Below are 20,949 nucleotides of genomic sequence, written 5' to 3'. Positions count from 1 at the left end.
CCACCGGGATAATATGATGACCCATGTCCTAACCGAAACACCAATTATGGAAATTCTCATGCTGTCCACTTTACCAAAAGCACTGCATTAAAAGAGTTTTATAAAAATCAAAGAAAAGATTATCCAAATTTGAAGCAAACTTTCCCTCAAGTCTCATGAAAAAGACCCCCAAGAACACCACTTTCTTCACCCTGAAGCTTCTTACATCACTTTACACCTTTAAAAAAATATGCAGTATAAAGCCAGCAACACAACAGAAATCAAGTTCCCTGTAACAAATACAATGGCTGCACCAGCTCCAATTGCAATAGGCACGCGAGGCACTGTAGGTTCGCTTGTCAGGAAGGAGATCGAGTATTTCACCAATCTTGAGCTCGACCGGCCGTGTGGAAACTCAAGCTCGAGGAAGCCTCAGGGACAAATAGTTGACATGACTTCCAGCAGTTGCACTCATTCGAGCAAGCCTAGCTTCTGGTTCTTGATAATGACCTGGAAAAGGAAGAAGAGAAGCAGCAGAAGATTCTTATCAAGCATATGCTCCGCTACAAAAGTTGCAGAAACCAATCGGCTAAATGGCATTCCTGGGTTTAATTACAGGATCCTCAAGGATGACATGAACAACTTGAGAATTTAAGTTAGACCATCTTCTCAAAGAGGTGCTGACAATGTTTTTTGAGCTTTATATACCATTTTGCCAGTTCACGACATACATTCAATGAAACTCAAAACTCTCTCTTGCCATAGTCTCTCTGATAATACTTTTATTTTCCCTTTTTTTTATTTTTTTCCTTTTTCATGGGAATTGGGATGGACATGCTGCCAGAGAGAGCAACTGGATATAGTGGGCAAGGTAACCAGAAACTGCATCTTGTTTCCTAAGTACTCTGTTATAGGAGTTGGTCTTAGTCTGATAAAATAGGAGTTGGATTATGTGGTTTGTGGATTGATCTAGATTCTAGAAGAGCAGCGAACTTACGAAGTAATAGAATTTAAAGTGGACAAAAGGCTTTTGATTTCAGTCCACTAGTGCAAAACTGATACATGATCTCTTAGAATTTGATTTTTTTTCTTTTCTTTTGTCAACCATTTTGGGTACAGGGAATGGATTATATATACAAACTACAGATTCAGCTTTATCAATTGAACAAGCTAATTATAATAGGTACAGGAAAATACAAATAAAAGATCCCCATAGTTAGTAATGGAAATAAGATTCAGCTTGAATCTGAAATGCACCCTCTTCAGCTTGCACCTTGAGGCAAATTGCTATAGCTCTCGGTCTCCTTTAAAACTTTTTCTTTTTACTGATTCAACATGCCCACCATTGTTTCCTGATGCACCCTTGGCATCCAGTTCATCATATATTGGCAAGGATAGATGCTCAAGGGCAGTTACAACATCACCCATTGAAGGTCGGCAGTCAGCTTCCTCATTGAGACACATTGCTGCAATTGCAACAGCTTGATTCAAACCCTTTACCGGAAATTTCCCTCCAAGCAACGGGTCAGCCATTGATGCATAGTTTATTCTGTCCATTAACATTGGCTTTGCCTGCATGATGAACAAAGAGGATCAGTATTAATTAATGTTGCAAAGAACATGTAGTCTTATATATATGATTCTTCTGTCCTTTTAACATTGGCCTTGCTAATTCATGAGTGTTAACATACCCAACTGACTAGGTTCTGTTCTCTAACTGGCCTTCTATCATCAATAGCTCTCCTTCCCGTGATTAACTCCAGAAATACAACGCCGAAGCTGTATACATCAGACATGGTTGTCAGCTGTCCTGTTGAAGCATACTCTGGTGCACAATAGCCATAAGTTCCCATCACCCTTGTAGACACATGGTCCTTGTCTCCGGTTGGACCTAACTTAGCAAGTCCAAAATCAGAGAGCTTAGGACTGAATTTGTCATCTAACAGTATATTAGATGCTTTGAAGTCGCGATAAATCACCGGTGGATTGGCAGTCTCATGCAGGTACTCAAGTCCTCTAGCTGCTCCTTCAGCTATTTTCATCCTGGTATACCAATCAAGAGGCTCTCTATTTGGAGATAGATCTAAACAAAAAGAAAATGTACATTCAGTTTGGTTGCACAAAAGTAGCCCATCACTATATGAAACTTTTAGGTCCAAATTAGTTTTTTTCCATACCTAGAAAGTGATTCTCCAAAGAACCATTGGCCATGAATTCATACACTAAAATTTTCTGGTCTCCTTCTGCACAGTAGCCAATCAGATTGACGAGGTTTGGGTGTTGAACCAAACTCAACATGATAACTTCAGAACAGAACTCTCTACCCCCTTGCAATCCTTTCCTGTCCAGTTGCTTCACGGCCACAACCTGAAAGGAACAAATCAAAAATATAAATTGCAAGACCTTCTTACAATTATCAGCACATGAGAGAGAGAGAGAGAGAGAGAGAGAGAGAGAGAGAGAGAGAGAGAGAGAGAGATACTTGTTTGATGCTGTCTATGTGTCCTTTGTACACCTTCCCAAATCCACCTTCTCCCACCAGAGAATCAGGATTGAAGTTATCAGTTGCAGCAGCTAATTCCTGATATGTAAAGAGCTGAGCAGATTTTTTTGCATGTCCAGTCTTAAGTATCACTTTGTGCAAATTCCTACATTGGCTGCTACCTGCATATTCATCACATGCCTGCCATATAAGAGATGTCCACAAAAAGTTCACCAAGGAAGCCTGGTCTCTATGTCAGATCATTTTCCTATATATAAATTTCTTTGCAACTTGTATTGATGTGTTTCAAAGCAAATATATGATCATCCAACCTTAATTCATAATTAGCAAACCAAACTTTAAACAAAAAGATATTTGTAAACACAACTTGAACAGATCAAATCCCACCAAACCTCTGCATTTCATTAATCAAGACTGAAACAAAATGAATGAATAGCTTTTCTTGCCACCATCCTACCTGACTTAATAGAGAAAGTTGCAATAAGGGCGGTCAATCTCCTCCCGCCACTAGAATTAGAATATGTCCTCCCTGTTCTGGTATTCCTTACAGATTCTTCAGGCTCATCCACCCGTTTGCAACAAGAGAAGCAGCTCATCTTTTCTCTCCTCCCTGGCGCCTCTGCCTCCGGCGGCAGAAACGTTACTTTTTCTGCAAACCCTCTCAGATAGTCCATGGAAATGGCAACAAACAAATCAAGAAAATCTTGGACTTGAAGCCAACATTGTTAAAAGACCAGTAACAAGTTGTTACTACGTATGCGTTGGCATGTTACAACAAGTTTTATATAGCAGCGTTAATATTAGTTCTACTTGGTTTTTTTTACAAAATTAAACCATTAAGTTGAGCTGTCGGCTACAACATAACGCGCTCCCTACGATACGTTTTTGTTAAGCTTAAATCAAGTTAACTTCTATTCTTTGAAGAAAATTCGAATAAGATTATCATACCACGTCATCACACTTATCTCGTAACTTTTAACTTTTGTATGTTAAATTTTTTTTTCTATAAATTTTTTTTTCTAATTTTGCTTACCACCAAAAAATTTCAATTCAGTTTCGGATGTGAAAATTATAATTGATCGCAATGGGTTTGTAGCTCATATTACAACCCAAACTCTTATGGAACTTGAGTTCTATGGATCCATTATTACAAGTAGCCTAGCCCATGAAAAATTGAAATAATAAATAAAAGAATTGGGGAAATTCCAAGTGTAAAGACAAGAGAGAGCCATGCACGTGTGACATGTCATACATACAGACCGCTAAGCCCCTGCAAAACCCAAATTTACTGCTAAGTCTTGGCTATCCTTTTCTTCAAAAAATGTTTCAGTAATGGCGGTCTTCAGGTCCCTGAAAGCCCTAATTGAAAACCCTAAAAGATCGAGAACCTTCCTCACGGCCACAGCCTCATACATCTCGGCGCCTCTTCAATATCCTACTCTCTCTTACCCTCTCTCTCACCCTCTCTTTCGCTTGCCGTCTCAGATTTCTAGGACCTTTCTCTCTCCACTCTCCAATTGGATCATTCCTTTTCACGGACCGCTCTTCCTCTCTTGCCCTCCATGGAAGCTCTCGCAGTCCGCCACTCCGCTCTACCTTCGTGGGAACGGCGTCGTTCTCAGAAAGATCGAAGCTTCCTTAAGCTTGAATCTCCTACGGAGGAGACCGAGCTTCCCGCTCCCATTTGAGGTCGGGTCACTCTCGCCTGCTCCCACCGTATTGGATCGTGGTGTCGGGTTGAAAGAGGCCAGTGATGATTTCGTCAATTTGCCCAATTTGATCTCCATAAGTCGAATGGTTTCGGGTCCTTTGCTTGGATGGTACACATTTTGTTATTAAAATAGTGCAATTGCTCTAAATTTAAAATAGTGCAATTGCAATTGCTTGGATGGTACACATCTTGGGAATTGAATTTGTAACTGATATACAGGATGATTGCAAATGAATGGTATTCTTCTGCAATGGTGGGGTTGGCTATCTCTGGGGCAACTGATTGGGTAGTTATTACTAAGCCTTTTTTTCACATAGACATCAATTTAAGCTTTAATGATGAATGTTATTCTTCTGCAATGAGATTTTCATTTGTCCTTGCATTGTTTAGTTGGATGGATACATGGCTAGGAGGATGAAGATCAATTCTGTTGTTGGCTCCTACCTGGATCCCCTTGCTGACAAGGTATAAGCTTTTTTTGTTCCTTCAATTTTCTCAGAAGGATAGAGGTAACACTTTGATTCCTACATGAACTATTTATTTGGCGTTTAATTATGGTTTTCCATTACCTAGTAAATGTGATAGTTTTCCATTTAATTATGATACAGGTTCTTATTGGATGCGTTGCTTTGGCCATGGTGCATGAGGGTCTTCTTCACCGTAAGTACCAAGTAGTCCCCTTTTTTTTCTTGTGAGACTTGGAATGCCCGTCTGCATATGCATTTTTTCTTTGTCACATTGATAATTAATTAGGCTGTTGCTAATGGTTACATACATCGATTTTTATACTTCTCCTCCCTCAGACACGCACATAACCCCATCCCCTTTTAGCCTTGGATACGAACACAGATGCCACACTTGCATATTCATGCACACACTGTGCTGAAATTTTAGACTATCCAAAACTGTAAAGAAGCAGGATGAAAGAAATGCCCAAAAAGAAGGGATACTCTAGAGTCTGGTTAGGGGCTATATTCACCCGCACATGTTGTTTGTTATCATTGTACCTGTGGAATTTGTATTCCAATGTAATTTGGGGAGCTTCATAATGAGATTTGTGTTTCACAGTTGCATTCTGAACCTACCAAAATAAGTAGATACTTTGCTAATGTTTGCTTATTTTCCTCTTGTTGTTTACCTTCTGGTTTTATCTCCTTTGGTTTCTGATGTCTTAATTGGTTTGCTTTAATTAGATGATTTAAAATATTGTGTGGTTGGGAAACTAATTTTTCATTTGATTTTTGTGTTCTGAAGCTGGACTTGTTGGACTCATTGTGTTTCGCGATGTTGGGCTTGTTGGTGGTGCAGTATATCAAAGAGCTAGTAACTTGGAGTGGAAGGTGAGACCTTTCTCTCTGTCTTATAAGTGTTTTGGCCAAAATAACTTGCTTGCTCGTGTAGCCAAAATCTGGATTTGACATTGTTGAATTTTGTCAGTGGAAAAGTTGGTCCGACTTTTTCAACATTGGGGGAACCCGTCCCGAGAAGGTTGAACCGCTCTTTATTAGTAAGGTAAGCTTTATTCTTTTACATTCGTACAGTGCTCAAGGCTCTGTTGGGATAAAATCACTGCACGTGTTGTGATTGCTGTTTGATGACATCCGCAATTTTGTAACCAATACTGTGGATCTTGGCAGCTTAACACGGTCTTCCAGTTGATTTTAGTTGCGGCAGCTCTGCTTCAACCAGAGTTTGGAACCCAGGATACTCAAATATACATTACATACTTGAGGTGATTTGGCGCAGAACCTTTGCTCTGTAATTCGTCTTCTTTGATATTATATATGCTCAGACAGCCTATTGTTCATTTCAAATTGCTGCAGTTGGTTAGTGGCATCAACAACAGTGACTTCTACAGCAGCATATGGAGCACAACACTTGAGGAGATCTGCATTGACTGCTCGGAAATCCTAATTCAAATAACACGGTGAATCTTTCAGTCTGCAATTGTCATGGATTTCAAATGCAACATAAGCTATGTACTTTAAGAAGAATTTTGACGAACAAGCTCCTTGTTATTCACATTTGGGAAATCAAATCACTCTTGCAGTTCTCGTGAGCTACGAGTGAAGATTGTGTGGAAGGAAATGACAACGGATGTCAACTCAGCGAAGTTGTTAACAGTAACAATGATAGATTGCTGACCTGTATAGAATTAGAGAAATTTTGAAAAGGAAATTGTAACAGATGCTGATGTCGGACAAGAGTGGTTGGATGTCCAAGCTTGTATAGGTTTTTGAAAGCTTCTTTCAGCTCGCGTACACCGGTTACTTGAATTATTAATTGATTTCTCTTCTGATCTTAAGACTCTCAATGCGTGCAAATGAGATTAATTTTTATAAATGTGTATCTCTCCTCGACACAAAGTCTGGTCATAACAAGAATAATTTTTATAAAAGAGAAAAATGTTATGAAGCAAAGAAGCAGCTCTTAGGAGCGGTTATTTGTGCTTGAGTTCTTATGTTCGAATTCCTCTTCCCAATGTCGAACTCTCATTTTTCAATATAGTTTGTATTAAAAACTTCATTTTTACATATAAGGTTTTGTGTTGGTTCCATTTTTCAATGTCAAACTCTCATCTCTTAATATTTTGTTTATTAAAAATTTTGTTTCAATAATGCCTCTGCACGCACTGGGCACGTGGGTTTTAAGTAGTTAATTAACGGAAGAAGTAACACATTTGACTTGATTTGCTAACGTGAAGTGTACGAAATTGGGAAAATTGAATGTTTGGTGAAAAATTTAAATTCAAGCTTAATCCCAATGACCAAAAGTATTTTTTCTCCTAATTTTTTTTTAATACAAGATATAATTTTTGGCAAATGGTTCCAATTTTTGGGCCTACTGGGGGATCTCATATGTGCGGTGCGCCCCACAGAATAGTGAGCTTTAAGACCCAAGAACGAAACGACGACTTGGTGGGGATCGTCCAGCCGGTTCGGACGACCGGGTGAGGTCGGTTGGCATTTGGCAGTTAAAAACCTCACTCTCCCTCCTTTGCGCTCTCTTTACAAACTAGTAAGCAAAGCAAAGGGCTTTAAGCGATCTCGCGGACTCCTCTCTCTCTCTCTCTCTCTCTCCGATACTACCAAAACAGGTTAGGGTTTTAAGATTTTAACGTTGTACGTGAGAATTAGGGCTTTCTCTTTTCTTTGTCCCTCTCGTCTTTCTCGTTCATATGCCTTTCCCGTCGAAGGAGAAAACCCAAATTCAACGTCCGTGCGCATCATTTCTGTCGGTTTAGGCCGAAATTCCATTTCGTTGCCGAGAAAAGGTAGGAACTTCAAGTCTTATGTTGTTGCGGATAATGTCGGGTTTGGGTTTGTTTTCACAAGTCCAAAAGCTAGAGAATTTAATCAATATAAATGAATCTCGATAGTCTCAGAGCACTTCATAGAAGTCTAGTTCAATTTAAAGACTAGCTCTTTTCCCATTTTTCTTGCTCTGCTAGCTTCGGGAAGAGTTCTATTTCTAATAGGAAACGTGTGCAGTATTTATCTTTTTTTTAATTAAATTAAATTAAATTGGGCGTGTTTCTTTGTTGGCTTGTCCCCTACTTTTTTTTTTTTTTCTGACATGAAAATTATCTTGACCTTGTAAGGTTTGACAAAGATGGATACAGAGAAATGGATGGGAGAGTGTATTAAGAAACTCCAATTTGAAGATCAGGAGAAGTTAGAGCTGGCTTATGGTGTCGAAATTGAAGCAGATGCCGTGTTTCTTGCTTGTCGCATCATCATGCAATACCCTGATGGTTAGTCAATTGGTACCACTCCTTTCACAATCATTAGTTTGGCAATGCCATATTATTCTACTTTTCGTTAATTAATTGTCCTGGTTTCTCTTCTTTTTTATTTTCAGTTTTTCAGTTTGATAGTAGAGAAGTTGGTGACACCCAGAAGGAAATTTTGCAAATTAAGGTGGTTGAGCTTTTAGAGGAAGCTTGTGTAAAAATGAGGGATAAATTTGAGTACTCTAGACAAGAAGAGGATGATCTAGATGTGTTTGAGTACCTGTTGCGTCGAACACTTGTTGAGTTAAATGAAATCAAGAAAGAGAGAGATCCATCCACCCAAAAATGGAGTGATCGTGTAAGCTACTCCTATTAGTTATGGGCAACATTGGTCTTTTTCTGGTCTTTTCAGTATGCACTGCTTTTCAGAGAAATATGTAATGTGGGGTTGGTGTTATTCAGGTGACAAAGGAACATGAAGAATTGAAGGGTACATGGAACCAGTTGGAGATGAAGTGGATGCAGTTACAAACTTCACGGCAGAGATATGACATCAGAGCTCGAGAGGCTCTTTTGTTGGAAAGGATGCACGAAAGGTTGGTGTTCTGTATAAATGAGGCAAGATTAAAGAAGGTGAACAATTTCTCTGGGATGTTGCAATGGATTGATGACCATGTGACTGAGCTTTTATATACAACTCGAAAAGATTTTAGGCATGAGCTAACCGTTAGCTCGCATGTTATTGCGAAGGTGGATATATCTTTTACTTACTCCTATGCAAGAATTTTTCTTCCTTTACTGACTATACTGCATGACACTCTGGGTGACTGGCTTTTTATTACCCATTAGAAATTCAAAAGTGGTGCATTTCCATGGTCTCAATAGTTTTTACGTTAACATTCATGTAGGCAGTGAGCCCCTTGATTGATGCTCCACCACCATGGTTGCTTTCTGAACCACCACTGCTTCAGAACCTTGAACAAAGAATTGCGAAGAGAGTAATTGGACAGGAACATGTCCTACATGCAGTTACTGCTGCTCTGTCAAGGCAGAGGCCTCAGCGACGCCCTATTGGATCCTTCCTCTTCATGTGTGGCTCTGGTCATGGGAGGACAGAAATTGCCAAAGCATTGGCAGAACTACTTTTTGGAGACAAAGACATGATAACAGAGTTCGATCTGGCAAAACACACAGGTCCAAATTCTCTCTCGCGCCTAATTGGTGTTCTCTCAAGGTAATTTGTTAATTGACTGGAGTATTCTTATATTTTTTTCAGGTTGAAATTTTTCCTGAGCTTATTTGTGCATTATTTCTGGACTTTTGCTCCTGTAGTCACATGGAGCCAGGCATGAAGGGGGAGCTCTCAGAGGCTGTTAAGAAGAGGCCTCTAGGTGTCATTTTGTTTGACAATGTTGACAAAGCTCATGTGTCTGTTATTGACATTCTGGCTGAGATTATAGGTTCTGGTTATCTATTAGATGGTCAGGGGAACACTGTTGACTTCACTAAAACATTGGTAATCATGACAACAAATGTTGGATGTGATAAATTCTGGCCATGGCATTGCAAATGTGCAGACGAAGTTCAAAAGTTCCCTGTCAAAGAAGGGTTATATGATGATGCATGGGAAACAAAACACAATCACTGTTATCTTTCTCTTCTGAGGGAGGTAAGGTGTTGGAAGGTCGATGTATATTGTTTTGTTTAAGGGAAATTTTTATCATATCACCCAAATGACCTTCGCATCTTCTCTTTCGCAGACAAAACAGCATTTCAGACCTCAATTTCTTGAAAATGTGGATGATGTGATTGCATTTAGGTCTCTGTCCTTTCAGCAGTTGAAGGCGGTTGCTAGGCTCCAGCTAAGGGACATTGCCAGCTGCATGACACAGAAGGGCCTCATCATATACCCATCTGAAGCTGCATTAGATATTATCGTGCAGAGGTCAACTTGGCTTGGAGATAGAATTGTATGTCCTTCATATTCGATGATCTTTCTTATTGGAACTATTAAAAGGAAGAGAAACAATAACTCTATTAGAAAAACAAACAAACAGCTAGCAAAACTAAATAAACAAGCTTCAGATGCATTGTGGAGAGGAGAAAGGAGCCATAGTCTATTTAGCATTTCTATAGACAGATCACCACTGTGCATGCTGCGAGACCTCATGTCTACCATTCCGCACTACTCTCTCCACTTCACTGTCAATTTAGATTTTTCGTTACTCCTAACACTGCACTGACTAAAGCTGCTTCTTTGTGAAATTAGGAACAAATAATGATTTTCAAGATAATTACAATAAAACATTTATATGAGTTATATTCATGCAGATGCATATCTTATTGCATCTTATTGGATATTGAATCTTGTCAGTAGTGCACATTTTGTGTAGACTCTTACTCTTTTCTTTTATTGATCCATCTTACTTTCAGAAATGGTTATTCTGATGTATAGGGCACGTGTCCACATTTTCATATGTGCCATGAACATGCATCTTATGTCCACACACATACATTTTCAAATGTATAGAATGTTTGAGTTTCTCCCGCTTTTTAATAAATATAATTATCAAACAGCTCTTTTACAAATTTTGCGCAACATTGATCAAACACATGTTCATTGCACCAGACAATAAGCTTTCTTTCTGATTGTAATTGAGCTTGGGGTGTACAACTTTAGATTATTTCTTTTATTTTAACAGAATGGTGGGGAGAAAATAAGGATGTGGCTTGAAGAGAACTTGGTCCCTGTGCTGTTCGAGAAGCTTGCAAAGAACGGGATAAATGATTTTTCTATTATGTATATTGAAGCCTCAGTGGAGACAAACCAATTGTCTTTCAGTTGGGCAAATTGCAGACCTTCACTTGAAGAACAAGATGTTAATCAATTAGCATCTTTAAGGGAATTGAGATTGATGTACCGTAAAGAGAAAGAACGGGCAAAGAATGTCTACATTCTAAGAAAAATTCACAACAAATTAATCACTAGTGCTAATGCTGAATTGGGTCATGCTATTGCTGTTGTTCAAGAGCTAATTAATACAATTCAGGATCTAGTTACAATTCCCAGTGGTATCAAGTCCTTCCTCGACAATCCTAAAATGGTATGTAATTTTGTTTTCACTGGCATTCACTCTTTCAATATTTCTTAATTGACTAAGTTCAGTATGGGTGAATATATACTTACACTATTCATGACTGTTTTTAGGTGGCAGTGGCTGCCTTGAACGAGGATGAGCTTAGGCAGAACAAGAGGGCTAAAAAGTGAACTGAGGGTTGAGTTGCTAAAAGATTTGCCGGCGAGGCGAATCACAAAACTTTTGTTCTGAGTAAGCTAATCATATGAAGAAGCCCCATACTATGATGTTTGAAGCTTAATGGAATGCCATTAGCTAACTTGCCTTTTTGGGTGTGGCATTGACTCTTTCAATCTCGACATGAGTCTTCGTTGCATCCCATTCCTCAAAGGGACTTAGCAAAGACAGGATGAGCTGAGAGGATTCTTGAGCTTTACTTCGCCAAGTTGACTGAAGTCCCAAGTAGATGTAAATTGTCATAGGCTAACCAAACAAAAAGTTTTTTTTTTTTTTTTCACCAACTGTTACAGCAAAGGATTTACTTGGAATTTCTTAACTTTGTTTTATGAGAACATAGGTTTTTAGTTACGTTGTAAAAGTCTCAGCAGAATTCATTTCAGGCGACGATCGAATGCATGTGTATAGGCAGCTGCTAAGCACTTTTGTTCTATCTGCCACTCATCATAATCTGATTCTGATCAAAGCCTTATATGCCAAGTTGTTAAGATGTTAAAGATGTCAGCTGCACAGATTTACTCGATATAAAGTGACCAAAGCAACTTCAGTAATTGAATTGTTGATATAAATTTCTAGAACTATGGTCATTCAAATGCATGATGGTTCCAACATTCTTTGTAGGGAAAATACTTTTTTTTTTTTTTTTATTTACTTTTGTCTATCTTCCAAGACATTCAAGCATCTACATAAAAGCCAACCGGCACTACACAGAAATCTAAATTTATTTGTCCAGAATCCAGATGCAAATGTAAATAGGGCATCAACAAAATTTCCTAAACCAAAAACATTCAGACAGAAGTTTATGTTCTGAGAAAGAAAGAAAAAGCCCATTTCATACAAATGTTGCCCTCATTTCACTTCAAACTTCCTGGTCTAATCTAATTAACGAAAGCATATCAATAAACCATCTTCGCTTAGTTACTGTGGCAAGCCAGCTTCAATTTCATTCCACTTATCTTGATTTACCGTGAATCTCTCCTTCATTTGCCCAACAAGCTCCCGAGCCTCTGATACCTTGGAAATGCTCACAAGCCCTTCCACAAGGGACTTAATCGTTGCGAAATTTGGAACCCAATTCTTCTCAATACTCTCCTTAGCATACTGCAAAGCACTCTCAAACTCCCCACCTTTGCATAGAAAGTGAACAAGAGTATAATAGCAGTCAGAATCAGGCGTGAAGCCCCTGTTCACCATATTCTTAAACAGCTTCTTTGCTTCACCCAAATTGCTTTCCCTGCAAAACCCATGAATCAAATGGCAGTAAGTGACTGCATTTGCCTTCATACCCCTAGACAACATTCCATCTAACAATGCCTTGGCCTCCGCAGACTTCCTCAACTTGCACAAACTCTTGATCCTAATGTTATATGTACTAAGCCCAGGTTGAAACCCATGCTTCTCCATCAAATTCGTCACCTTCCCAACATCTTCAAACTTCATCTCAGTATAAAACCCTGTAAGCAAATGCCCAAAAGTATTCGCATCCGGCTTCACATTCTTCCTCTCCATCTCGGCCAACACCGAATAGGCCGAGCTCGTCGAACCAGACTCCGAAAACGCCTTGATCACATAATTGTAAGTATCCAAATTGGGCTCAATCCCATAAACTTTTGGGAACTCTAGAAAAACCCTATTTACCTCCTTGTAATTCTTGGCAAAAATGCAAGCAAGCAACAGAGCGTTGAGCGTTTTCACGTTCCGAGGGATACCCATTTCGTCGCACTGTTCGAAAGTGCGAACGGCGTCGTGGAGCATATCGGCCTGGCCGTAGAGAACGATGGCGTGGGAAGCGAAACGCTGCGTTTTGAGGTCGGGGCGGGAGACGAACAGGTCGTCGAGGAATTGGCGGATCAAGTCGTAGTGGTTATCGTCTCTGAGCTTGTTGATGGCGACGGAGAAGGTGATGCGGTCAAGGTGAGACTCGGGGGTTAGGCACGCGGTTTTGCAGATTTCGAGGATTTTGGTGGGGTCTTTCTCGGCCTTGAGGAGAGAGAGGGCAGCTCTGGTCTTGTCCTTGGTGGAGACTGAGGCGGCGGTGGAGAGGTGGCGAGTGTGGTGGGCGAGCGTGGCATGGCGGAGGCGAGATAATAGAGACATGGCTTTGAGAGAGAGAGAGAGAGAGCGAGATGGGGGCTGGCAGGTGGCTAGGGTTTTACAGAGGGATTGGGAAGGGTTGAGAGGAGAGTGAGTGAGACTAGAGGAAATGATTTCGGGGATGATCTGCTGTGGGTAAGGAAAGTGTGAGATTGGTGAGCTCGTTGTGAAGTTGAAAAAATAAAAAATAAAAAATAAATTAGGGTTATGGGTATTGAACCCGACGTGAATCGAACACGCAACCTTCTGATCTGGAGTCAGACGCGCTACCATTGCGCCACGGATCCCCTATTGGTTGTTGATGATATCTTGTAGAATTTATGAGAATGTGTGTTTTTTCGGGGATTGTTAAGAAGGGATTTTGTGTCTTCTGTCCTAATAAAAGAATAATCTAATCTGCTTTACTAATTTAATTTCATATATTTCAGTTCAGGTGCACTTAGATTAACGAATGAAGTCAATCACATAGTCACATGGGCTTGCATGCGGCCCGGTCTCTAATTTTTATATAATAGTTTAGTACCTTCAAGCTTTATTTATTTTTATTTTTATTTTTGGGTTTTATATTGATTTGCAATATTTGATGAGCAAATAGACCTTTTTTCTGTTATTATATTATTTTTAAAATGACCATTTCGTTGGCACATGACTGACTGATGCCAAATCAGTATTGGTAAATAGAATTCTGTCGACATGTCCTTTTTCGGAAATCAATAATTTTACATTTTCCACTGATCTATTGATAACGAATTGCAAGAAAACGACATCCACACCACCACACGTATGTACATGTGGGGAAACGACACAATAATGAAATCAAAATCGCATTACTAACACTTAGTAGCTACCATGTTCAAGGTCTAACATGTAATGCTGGCATGATTGATATGCAACTCTACCATTTATCATCTATCTACTTTATTTTTTCCAAGTTTAAACTACAATTCAAAGGGTTGCTTTAAAATATAGTCAAAGTCGTGAAAGGCAATGGGAAACTTTAAATTTTTGCATATGTCTGCGCATGTACTCAATTAATTCATACTAAAGAAAGGCACATATTCTTTGTTTTTTTTTTCCCTCTATTTTAGTATCTACCCTTTTTCTTTTTCTTTTTTCTTTACATAACAAAGTTAGCGACATAAATAACAGGAATTACTGACCTTAACCACTTAATCCACAAATCACTTGTGATTACAACGTAAGTTCTAAAATAACAAGCCATGGTGGTATGGTGCCCCAAAAAAAAAAAAAAAAAAGTTCTTGCTATTAGTTAAAGAATTCGGCCAATAGGGTCTAGCTCAGTGGAAAATAGGACTTTACTTGCAGACTAGTAGTTTCAAGTTTGAACCCTCATAACACTTTAGTAGTGTGTGTTTAGAAAACCCCCTCCCATTGCAATTTATTTAGACTATCGATTGCATATTTTTGTTGTTGGAAAAGATGCTTTATTAAAAAATAATAAGTACTATAAGAGTGTATAAAAGATAGCATTGAAATAGCCAATACTATCCAAAACCCAAGCATGAGATGAACAAATGCGTGATCTTAAAAAAGACTGAACAACTCAAAGAAAAACAACAAGAAAAGAGAAGGAAAAAAAAGAAGCCTCAACACCAATTCAATCTGCACATAGAGACCGCAAATGCCACCAACCAACAGAAATCATCACCTTACATCAGAAAAATGGAGGAGGACCAACATTTTCTTAACATGTACGCCCATATTGGGGTAAAATCCTCGCTTGCATGGAGAATTACTGGTGGTGTACTTGATGAAATTGAATAATAGAGTTGGCGCAAACCAACACCGCCAAACCGTCCATGCCACGTATTTCTGGCAAGAAACTTCTCGTCACCTTCATGTGAAAATAGAATTATTAGCTGACCAATCAATGGTGTATGGGACGGGAGATGCGGACCCCACGGCATCAGCGAATCTTCAATCGCATCTCCTCACCTGTATCACGTGCTTATCAGTCTAACTACGTTGTAAAAACCTTCAAGGTTTTTGGTGAAGGCGTTTTCAAAATTTTAAATTCAAACCAACTAATTCACAAATTTAGGCGCCCTGGTTAAGTTTCTTTGCCGCCTAAACTCCATGTTAAAGAAAAAAAACACACACACACACGTATTCATTTTATAATGCCCATCTATATAATTTTAGTTTCAAATTCAATATTTTTTTAATTATTTATTTTATTTTTATACAAACAATGTTGAAGAAAGGAAAATTCAAACATAAGACATAAAGTGTAAGATTAACCGTTATTAACCACTTAAACTATAAAACATAAGACATAAAATTATGTATTTAAAAATTACTTCTTTTTTTTTACACGAAAAATTCATGATTTACAAGTCTGAATGTTTTATTTTTGCTATCATTTTCGACAACGTCTTCACATGGGCGGCTCCCCTTTTTTGTATACTTGTTTGTTTAATTTGAACTATGGATATATATATATTTATAAACGATAATTTAAACTATCTTAAATTAATCAAATTTATGAAAATAAGAATTTGAACTTGAGTGTAAGAAAATAGATTCATTGTTTTGTCAACTGACACATATGTTTGTAAAATCGTAAACGAGACTCGTTTCCCATAATTTAGGACAAAAAGGGGCTGTTTCATTTTTCAACGTCCCTAATTGGCCAATCGATCGACATAAAATAATAAGCATAAATAAGAAAATAGAAAAAAAAAAAAAAAAAAAAAAAAAAAAAAAAGCGCAGAGAGAGACAGAGGGAGAGAGGATAAGAGCAGTTATAGTTTATTAAGTAAGACGAGTACAAGTTTACAACCACCACCACTTGCGACTGTAAGAGAAAAGGAGAAAATGAATTGAATTGAATTATAGAGGCTGGAAGACGTGAGCGTAGAAGCTTAGGTGAGAGCGACCAAAGCATGGTCTGTGGTGTGTGTATACAAAAGGCCTCCAAATCCCCGAAAAGCCCACCCTATCTCGATCTCTCTTGGACCGTCTGGTAGGGGTAGTTCTGGTAGACCCCCTCCATCTTCCTCTCTCAGTCTCTTTGTGAGCTGTGTGCTTTTGCTTTGACGAGTTAGGCAGAGAGTTTCTCTGCTCCTTTCTCCGCTTCTCAACATTTTGATCTTCGCTGAGCTTCTCGGCCTCGGAGGAGCTCCCGCCCAATATGACGAGAATGCCATTCACATTCACCTCCGCGCCCATGGAGCTCGCCTCTTTCCTCTCCAATTGGTGGGACGAGATCAACGAGAACACCCAATGGCAGGACGGCATCTTCTACGCTCTCTGCGCTGCCTACGCCCTCGTCTCCTCCGTCGCTCTGGTCTGGTCTTTCTCTTAACATCTCTCTCCAACGAACTACAGATATTCGTGTGCTTGTTAGTTTAGCTTCTTATTTGGTTAATCAGTAGCTAATTTTGTATGAATTTCGAGATCGGAATCTTCAATAAACTGGAATTTATACAATCACCCCGAAATTACATCAAACATTAGCATGGTTAGATTTAGTTTTATATCCATAGTTCAAATTTTAGATAAAATTAAGTGCCAACAACTGTCGCTGTTAATGTACAAAACTAGCTGGATTTAGTTCTCAGGTTACTAAGTGCTACTTGTTTATCAAGTAAATTATGAGCAGTGCTTATTATGAGTATCCTAAGTTGATTGCTTGTGTTCGTGATGCACAGTTTCAACTAATAAGGATTGAATTGAGAGTGCCCGAATACGGTTGGACCACGCAGAAGGTTTTTCATCTTATGAACTTCATTGTTAATGGAGGTGATACTCAGTGCATTATTTCCATTCAGAGTCTCTCCTGTTATTCTGTCCATTAATTCTCAGTTTGAAATTCTTTTGTCGTCATTGTTTGGTGTTGCTCTTGCAGTACGAGCAATTGTTTTCGGATTTCACCATCAAGTGTTTGCTTTGCACCCGAAGGTTAGTTTTGTAAAGCGTCACTTAGTTCAAATCTTAAACCTACCCCTGTTATCCTACTTGACACTTCTATTCACTTCTGAAACATATGATCATAAAATGTCCGGAATTTTTTTACATCTTGTTAACTGTTCATTTTACTTTGGGGGTTCTGAGGGACATTAAGGCTCTATTTGGTTTATTGGAAAGACAAGAACATAAAAAGAAAGCAATGAACCTTGGGGTTGTATACTAAAATCGGGCAGCTGCATCTTGAACCAGGTACTAATATTGGTCTTGTTGGATCTTCCTGGACTGCTGTTCTTCTCTACGTACACACTTCTTGTTCTCTTCTGGGCAGAGATATATCACCAGGTAACAGCATGTTTTCCTAATTCTTTGCATGGTATTAGTGTTAGTGTTAGCCAGACTTCAATTAAACTGAGGTGTGCAACTTTTAAATGTGGTTGTTTCTTTTGATCAATGAAGACTTCTGACTTCATTTCTCACTATCAATGAACAGGCAAGAAGTTTACCAACAGATAAGCTCAGGGTTGTTTATATTTCAGTCAATGCTGCAATGTACTTTATACAGGTGTGCTCCATTTTTGTTTTCTTGGCATGCTTCATCACGTGGTTTCTCTATATCCCTTGCTGTTATCATAACATCTGTGTCTGGCTAGTATGTTTTTTTTTTCCGTTTATGTGTGTTACTTACATAAGCAGCCCGCTCACCTTCCAATCATGCTTGCTTTGTCAATCTCCTTGATCTCCTGTTGCTTTTAACCTTGTAATCATTTGCTTCATCCTGCATGTTCTTTCTCAAGAAGGTTGGGGAAAAAAGTTTTACAACTGTCAAAATATTAGGTTTTGCCCTCCTAGGTTGAATTTCTTACCCATTTTGTGGCTAGGTTATATAGAAGAGAAAAGACATCTTTCTGGTTTGCCTATTTAATATACAACTGTAGTTTTTTTTTTTTTAGCAACCAGGCATGGGACAGGCTTGTTGATGATTCAACTCCTTGCCACTAGGGCACATGTCAACTTAGCTGGACAGAGTGTGCTTTAGAGTTCTTAGCATAAACAGGAATAAGTCCCTTATGGGGCTCTTCAGAAATTTTAATTTGTCTTATGATATATGTGTGTTTCTCTTCAGGTTTGCATCTGGATATACCTCTGGATAGATGACAACAGTGTTGTGGAGTTCATTGGAAAGATATTCATTGCAGGTAAGGCCTGTTTCGAGTCATGCAATAGGTTTCACAGGGCTCCCATTATTGAGAATGATTGTTTTGTCTTCTCATAGCCTTATGCATACTCGTCATTGCTTCTCTTGTTTAATGAGAATACTCATTATTTTATTCTTTTTTGTCTCAGTTGTGTCATTTGTGGCTGCACTAGGATTTTTGATATACGGAGGAAGGTGAGTGTTCTGCATTGTATTTAAGCATATGGAGCTGTGCTCATTCTGTTAGCTTACTCCTGGTTGTCTCTGTTTGGGTGCCTGTGCATTTGCATTTGTAATGGGTGGACTATTATAAACAATGTGTTCAGGTTATTTTTCATGCTGAGACGCTTCCCCATTGAATCTAAAGGGAGAAGGAAGAAACTTCATGAGGTTTGTGCCTTGCCTACATATTTTGTCTATCAGATTAGAACACCCGATTGCTAGATTTATGGCACATAATCTTCTTGGCTAGATTTATTCTGAATAAAAGCAAAGTCTATTCTTAGGATATCATTTAGATATGTGCATGCAGAGGGCAGTGGATTAAACCTTAGTCAGTTAAAACACACATACAATGCACAGAAATTGGGAGGGTTTTTTACTATCTTGAAATATGATGCCATCATAATTGCTTGCAACCAACTTTTTTGTTTTAAAAAAAAAAAATTATTCCTTTAAGCATTGTGAGTATTATGTAGATCAAGGTTCAAGGTTAAACTAGAGAGAGAGGCTACAGCAAAAAAAAATCATTCTGTTAACTAGTGCTATTGACTAACAATTGGTTGTCATTGCAGGTTGGATCTGTTACAGCCATATGTTTCACCTGCTTTCTCGTAAGATGCTTTGTGGTAAGCTTCAAACCCTTCTATGCGGTAGTAAATTCAAAGAAACCTTCTCTTGTATTCTTATAGAAGAATAGTTAACATTCCAGTCTACAAAGAGTTCTCTTTGTGCCTGTCTTGTGCTTCTTACTCCACAAAATAAGATGTACATTGCAGACGAAAAGAATACTCCAACACACTCACACAGAACACCGTGGATGGGTTAATCCCTGGGGAAATATCTTCGTAATATTTGATTACACTGTGAGCTTTTACCCGGGAACTATCTACATTGTAGCCAAACAAAACGACTGTACATTGTTGATACTAGTTTGAATCAGAAATGTTAATGCAATCCTAGTAGCCTCAGATGAGTCCTATAGCGTAAAAGCTAATGAAGAAATGTTATAGCTCTCGTGGTTTTCATTTGATTTCTATTCTACTTGATGAAAACGCCAAAGCTGTACTTCCTATTTGGGATCTTGCAACTACCGAGACTTCGTTTTGTTTTACGCTATAGGACTCATCTGAGTCTTTACCCGGGAACTATCTACATTGTAGCCAAACTATCTAAATTAACTTAAAGACTTCATATTTCTTTGTTCCACTGGTAAAAAATGATAGTCATGACTGTACTGATTTCTTGATTTGCTTTATAAGGTGTTGCTTTTATCAGCATATATTGAATTTTCTGGGAGTTTCATTAACTCGATTCAAAATGCAGGTTGTCCTATCTGCTTTTGATACAGATGCATCACTTGATGTTTTGGATCATCCAATTTTGAATGTGATCTATTACATGGTAGTGTATTAAGCTTGTTTATTTGTACAGCTATTTCTTGTCCTATTCTTCAAACTCTTTTACTTTTTCCCCTTCAAAACTTAAAATATCTGTCCTCTGCAGCTGGTTGAGATCCTGCCTTCAGCGCTAGTCCTTTACATCTTGCGCAAATTGCCCCCGAAGAGAGTATCAGCTCAGTATCATCCTATCCGTTAGCCTGGTCTATCTATTCTTTGTGTTAATTTTGCCCCCTTAGTAAAATTCTTTACGGATTGGGAGTTTGGTGCTAATGAAATTGAGCGACAATAGGAAAGCCAGAAAAACAGACCAGATGCAGTATTCTGGTGTGGCTCATGATGCCGGCATTTTTTTAGATGTATGTATATTACACGGCTCTCCGGAGCTAGCCAAGGGAAAATAGTTAAATTATTTTCATGGTTATTTTGACAGTTAGCGGTTTATTTGATAAGAATGTGACAAAAGGAAATGTTCATGTAATTTTATTGTTGTAGGTGTTGTTTCTGTTTGTTTTTAGAGTTTCACATCATGGTTTGTTGAAGCAGAAATAATGCTTCTCTTTGCCCTCAGTAGACAATTGATGTGATATAATATAAAGTACATTTTTTTAATGCCCAGTGCTTGATAATCAATCGATACGAGTGTGATTAAGGTACTCTTCCGTCCATTAACGGCTTGACCATGTCGCTAATACAACAATACTCGAGGCCTGCTGTGGCTTGCTTTTCCTTTTCCTTTTGTTATGTTGTATTTTTCCCAAATAAGTGAAAACGTACCTGCTCTCTTGCACCTAAGTTCAATCTCCCTTTCCGTATTGTACATTAGTGTAGTTTAGAATATCATCTGATTATAAAAAATAAAATAAAA

At 38.5% G+C, this 20,949-nt stretch overlaps 6 protein-coding genes and 1 non-coding gene across 10 annotated transcripts; 4 read left to right on the top strand and 3 right to left on the bottom strand.

Annotated features, from left to right (window-relative positions):
* Positions 1-283: 283 nt before the first annotated feature.
* Positions 284-634, top strand: LOC117624145. Its single transcript, XM_034355284.1, has one exon. The coding sequence runs from the start codon at positions 284-286 to the stop codon at positions 632-634; it is 351 nt and encodes a 116-aa protein (XP_034211175.1).
* A 561-nt stretch (positions 635-1,195) lies between these two features.
* Positions 1,196-3,156, bottom strand: LOC117624142 (probable serine/threonine-protein kinase PBL23). Its single transcript, XM_034355280.1, has 5 exons — positions 2,940-3,156; positions 2,462-2,643; positions 2,157-2,346; positions 1,671-2,062; positions 1,196-1,551 (listed from the first exon to the last, which is right to left on the bottom strand). Exons 1-5 carry the CDS (start codon positions 3,154-3,156, stop codon positions 1,267-1,269), a joined length of 1,266 nt encoding a protein of 421 aa, XP_034211171.1. The 3' UTR covers positions 1,196-1,266.
* A 585-nt stretch (positions 3,157-3,741) lies between these two features.
* LOC117623740 (cardiolipin synthase (CMP-forming), mitochondrial) lies at positions 3,742-6,536 on the top strand. The gene is made up of 9 exons (XM_034354697.1): positions 3,742-4,302; positions 4,413-4,479; positions 4,584-4,658; positions 4,802-4,853; positions 5,448-5,533; positions 5,631-5,705; positions 5,831-5,925; positions 6,017-6,120; positions 6,244-6,536. Exons 1-8 carry the CDS (start codon positions 3,815-3,817, stop codon positions 6,105-6,107), a joined length of 1,029 nt encoding a protein of 342 aa, XP_034210588.1. The 5' UTR covers positions 3,742-3,814; the 3' UTR covers positions 6,108-6,120; positions 6,244-6,536.
* A 490-nt stretch (positions 6,537-7,026) lies between these two features.
* On the top strand, positions 7,027-11,720 carry LOC117626516 (chaperone protein ClpB1-like). 3 transcript variants are annotated; one of them, XM_034358237.1, is made up of 9 exons: positions 7,027-7,467; positions 7,795-7,947; positions 8,055-8,284; positions 8,389-8,676; positions 8,835-9,160; positions 9,259-9,595; positions 9,687-9,896; positions 10,629-11,030; positions 11,135-11,720. In XM_034358237.1, exons 2-9 carry the CDS (start codon positions 7,806-7,808, stop codon positions 11,192-11,194), a joined length of 1,995 nt encoding a protein of 664 aa, XP_034214128.1. In that variant the 5' UTR covers positions 7,027-7,467; positions 7,795-7,805; the 3' UTR covers positions 11,195-11,720. The 3 variants fall into 3 exon arrangements, with proteins under 3 accessions (XP_034214128.1, XP_034214130.1, XP_034214131.1); XM_034358239.1 differs by having other exon boundaries at positions 7,097-7,290; XM_034358240.1 differs by lacking the exon at positions 7,027-7,467 and having other exon boundaries at positions 7,849-7,959.
* Positions 11,721-11,870: 150 nt separating this feature from the next.
* On the bottom strand, positions 11,871-13,431 carry LOC117626517 (pentatricopeptide repeat-containing protein At1g61870, mitochondrial). The gene has a single exon (XM_034358241.1). The coding sequence runs from the start codon at positions 13,335-13,337 to the stop codon at positions 12,159-12,161; it is 1,179 nt and encodes a 392-aa protein (XP_034214132.1). The 5' UTR covers positions 13,338-13,431; the 3' UTR covers positions 11,871-12,158.
* A 118-nt stretch (positions 13,432-13,549) lies between these two features.
* TRNAW-CCA lies at positions 13,550-13,621 on the bottom strand. Its single transcript has one exon. It is a non-coding gene; the product is annotated as a tRNA-Trp (tRNA).
* A 2,476-nt stretch (positions 13,622-16,097) lies between these two features.
* LOC117626518 (tobamovirus multiplication protein 1) lies at positions 16,098-20,693 on the top strand. 2 transcript variants are annotated; one of them, XM_034358242.1, is made up of 11 exons: positions 16,098-16,644; positions 17,009-17,099; positions 17,206-17,258; positions 17,517-17,609; positions 17,758-17,829; positions 18,391-18,463; positions 18,612-18,657; positions 18,789-18,852; positions 19,257-19,310; positions 20,008-20,085; positions 20,188-20,693. In XM_034358242.1, exons 1-11 carry the CDS (start codon positions 16,489-16,491, stop codon positions 20,278-20,280), a joined length of 873 nt encoding a protein of 290 aa, XP_034214133.1. In that variant the 5' UTR covers positions 16,098-16,488; the 3' UTR covers positions 20,281-20,693. The 2 variants fall into 2 exon arrangements, with proteins under 2 accessions (XP_034214133.1, XP_034214134.1); XM_034358243.1 differs by lacking the exon at positions 20,008-20,085 and having other exon boundaries at positions 16,160-16,644.
* Positions 20,694-20,949: the final 256 nt, after the last annotated feature.

Source organism: Prunus dulcis, chromosome 4 (genome assembly GCF_902201215.1).
Source record: "Prunus dulcis chromosome 4, ALMONDv2, whole genome shotgun sequence".
NCBI classification, from domain to species: Eukaryota; Viridiplantae; Streptophyta; class Magnoliopsida; order Rosales; family Rosaceae; genus Prunus; species Prunus dulcis.
This window is presented reverse-complemented; position numbering and strand designations above follow the sequence as displayed.

Excerpts from the sequence above, each read along its gene's own strand:
- LOC117624145 (XM_034355284.1), top strand. The coding sequence starts at position 284 with ATGGCTGCACCAGCTCCAATTGCAATAGGCACGCGAGGCACTGTAGGT.
- LOC117624142 (XM_034355280.1), bottom strand. The coding sequence starts at position 3,156 with ATGGACTATCTGAGAGGGTTTGCAGAAAAAGTAACGTTTCTGCCGCCG. Across the intron at positions 2,063-2,156 it reads TTTGGAGAATCACTTTCTAG|ATCTATCTCCAAATAGAGAG; the intron begins GTATGGAAAAAA and ends CTTTTTGTTTAG. Across the intron at positions 1,552-1,670 it reads AACAGAACCTAGTCAGTTGG|GCAAAGCCAATGTTAATGGA; the intron begins GTATGTTAACAC and ends TTCATCATGCAG.
- LOC117623740 (XM_034354697.1), top strand. The coding sequence starts at position 3,815 with ATGGCGGTCTTCAGGTCCCTGAAAGCCCTAATTGAAAACCCTAAAAGA. Across the intron at positions 4,303-4,412 it reads TCGGGTCCTTTGCTTGGATG|GATGATTGCAAATGAATGGT; the intron begins GTACACATTTTG and ends ACTGATATACAG. Across the intron at positions 4,659-4,801 it reads TGGATCCCCTTGCTGACAAG|GTTCTTATTGGATGCGTTGC; the intron begins GTATAAGCTTTT and ends ATTATGATACAG.
- LOC117626516 (XM_034358237.1), top strand. The coding sequence starts at position 7,806 with ATGGATACAGAGAAATGGATGGGAGAGTGTATTAAGAAACTCCAATTT. Across the intron at positions 7,948-8,054 it reads CATCATGCAATACCCTGATG|TTTTTCAGTTTGATAGTAGA; the intron begins GTTAGTCAATTG and ends TTTTATTTTCAG. Across the intron at positions 9,897-10,628 it reads CTTGGCTTGGAGATAGAATT|AATGGTGGGGAGAAAATAAG; the intron begins GTATGTCCTTCA and ends TTATTTTAACAG.
- LOC117626517 (XM_034358241.1), bottom strand. The coding sequence starts at position 13,337 with ATGTCTCTATTATCTCGCCTCCGCCATGCCACGCTCGCCCACCACACT.
- LOC117626518 (XM_034358242.1), top strand. The coding sequence starts at position 16,489 with ATGACGAGAATGCCATTCACATTCACCTCCGCGCCCATGGAGCTCGCC. Across the intron at positions 16,645-17,008 it reads TCGTCTCCTCCGTCGCTCTG|TTTCAACTAATAAGGATTGA; the intron begins GTCTGGTCTTTC and ends CGTGATGCACAG. Across the intron at positions 18,853-19,256 it reads GAAGGAAGAAACTTCATGAG|GTTGGATCTGTTACAGCCAT; the intron begins GTTTGTGCCTTG and ends TTGTCATTGCAG.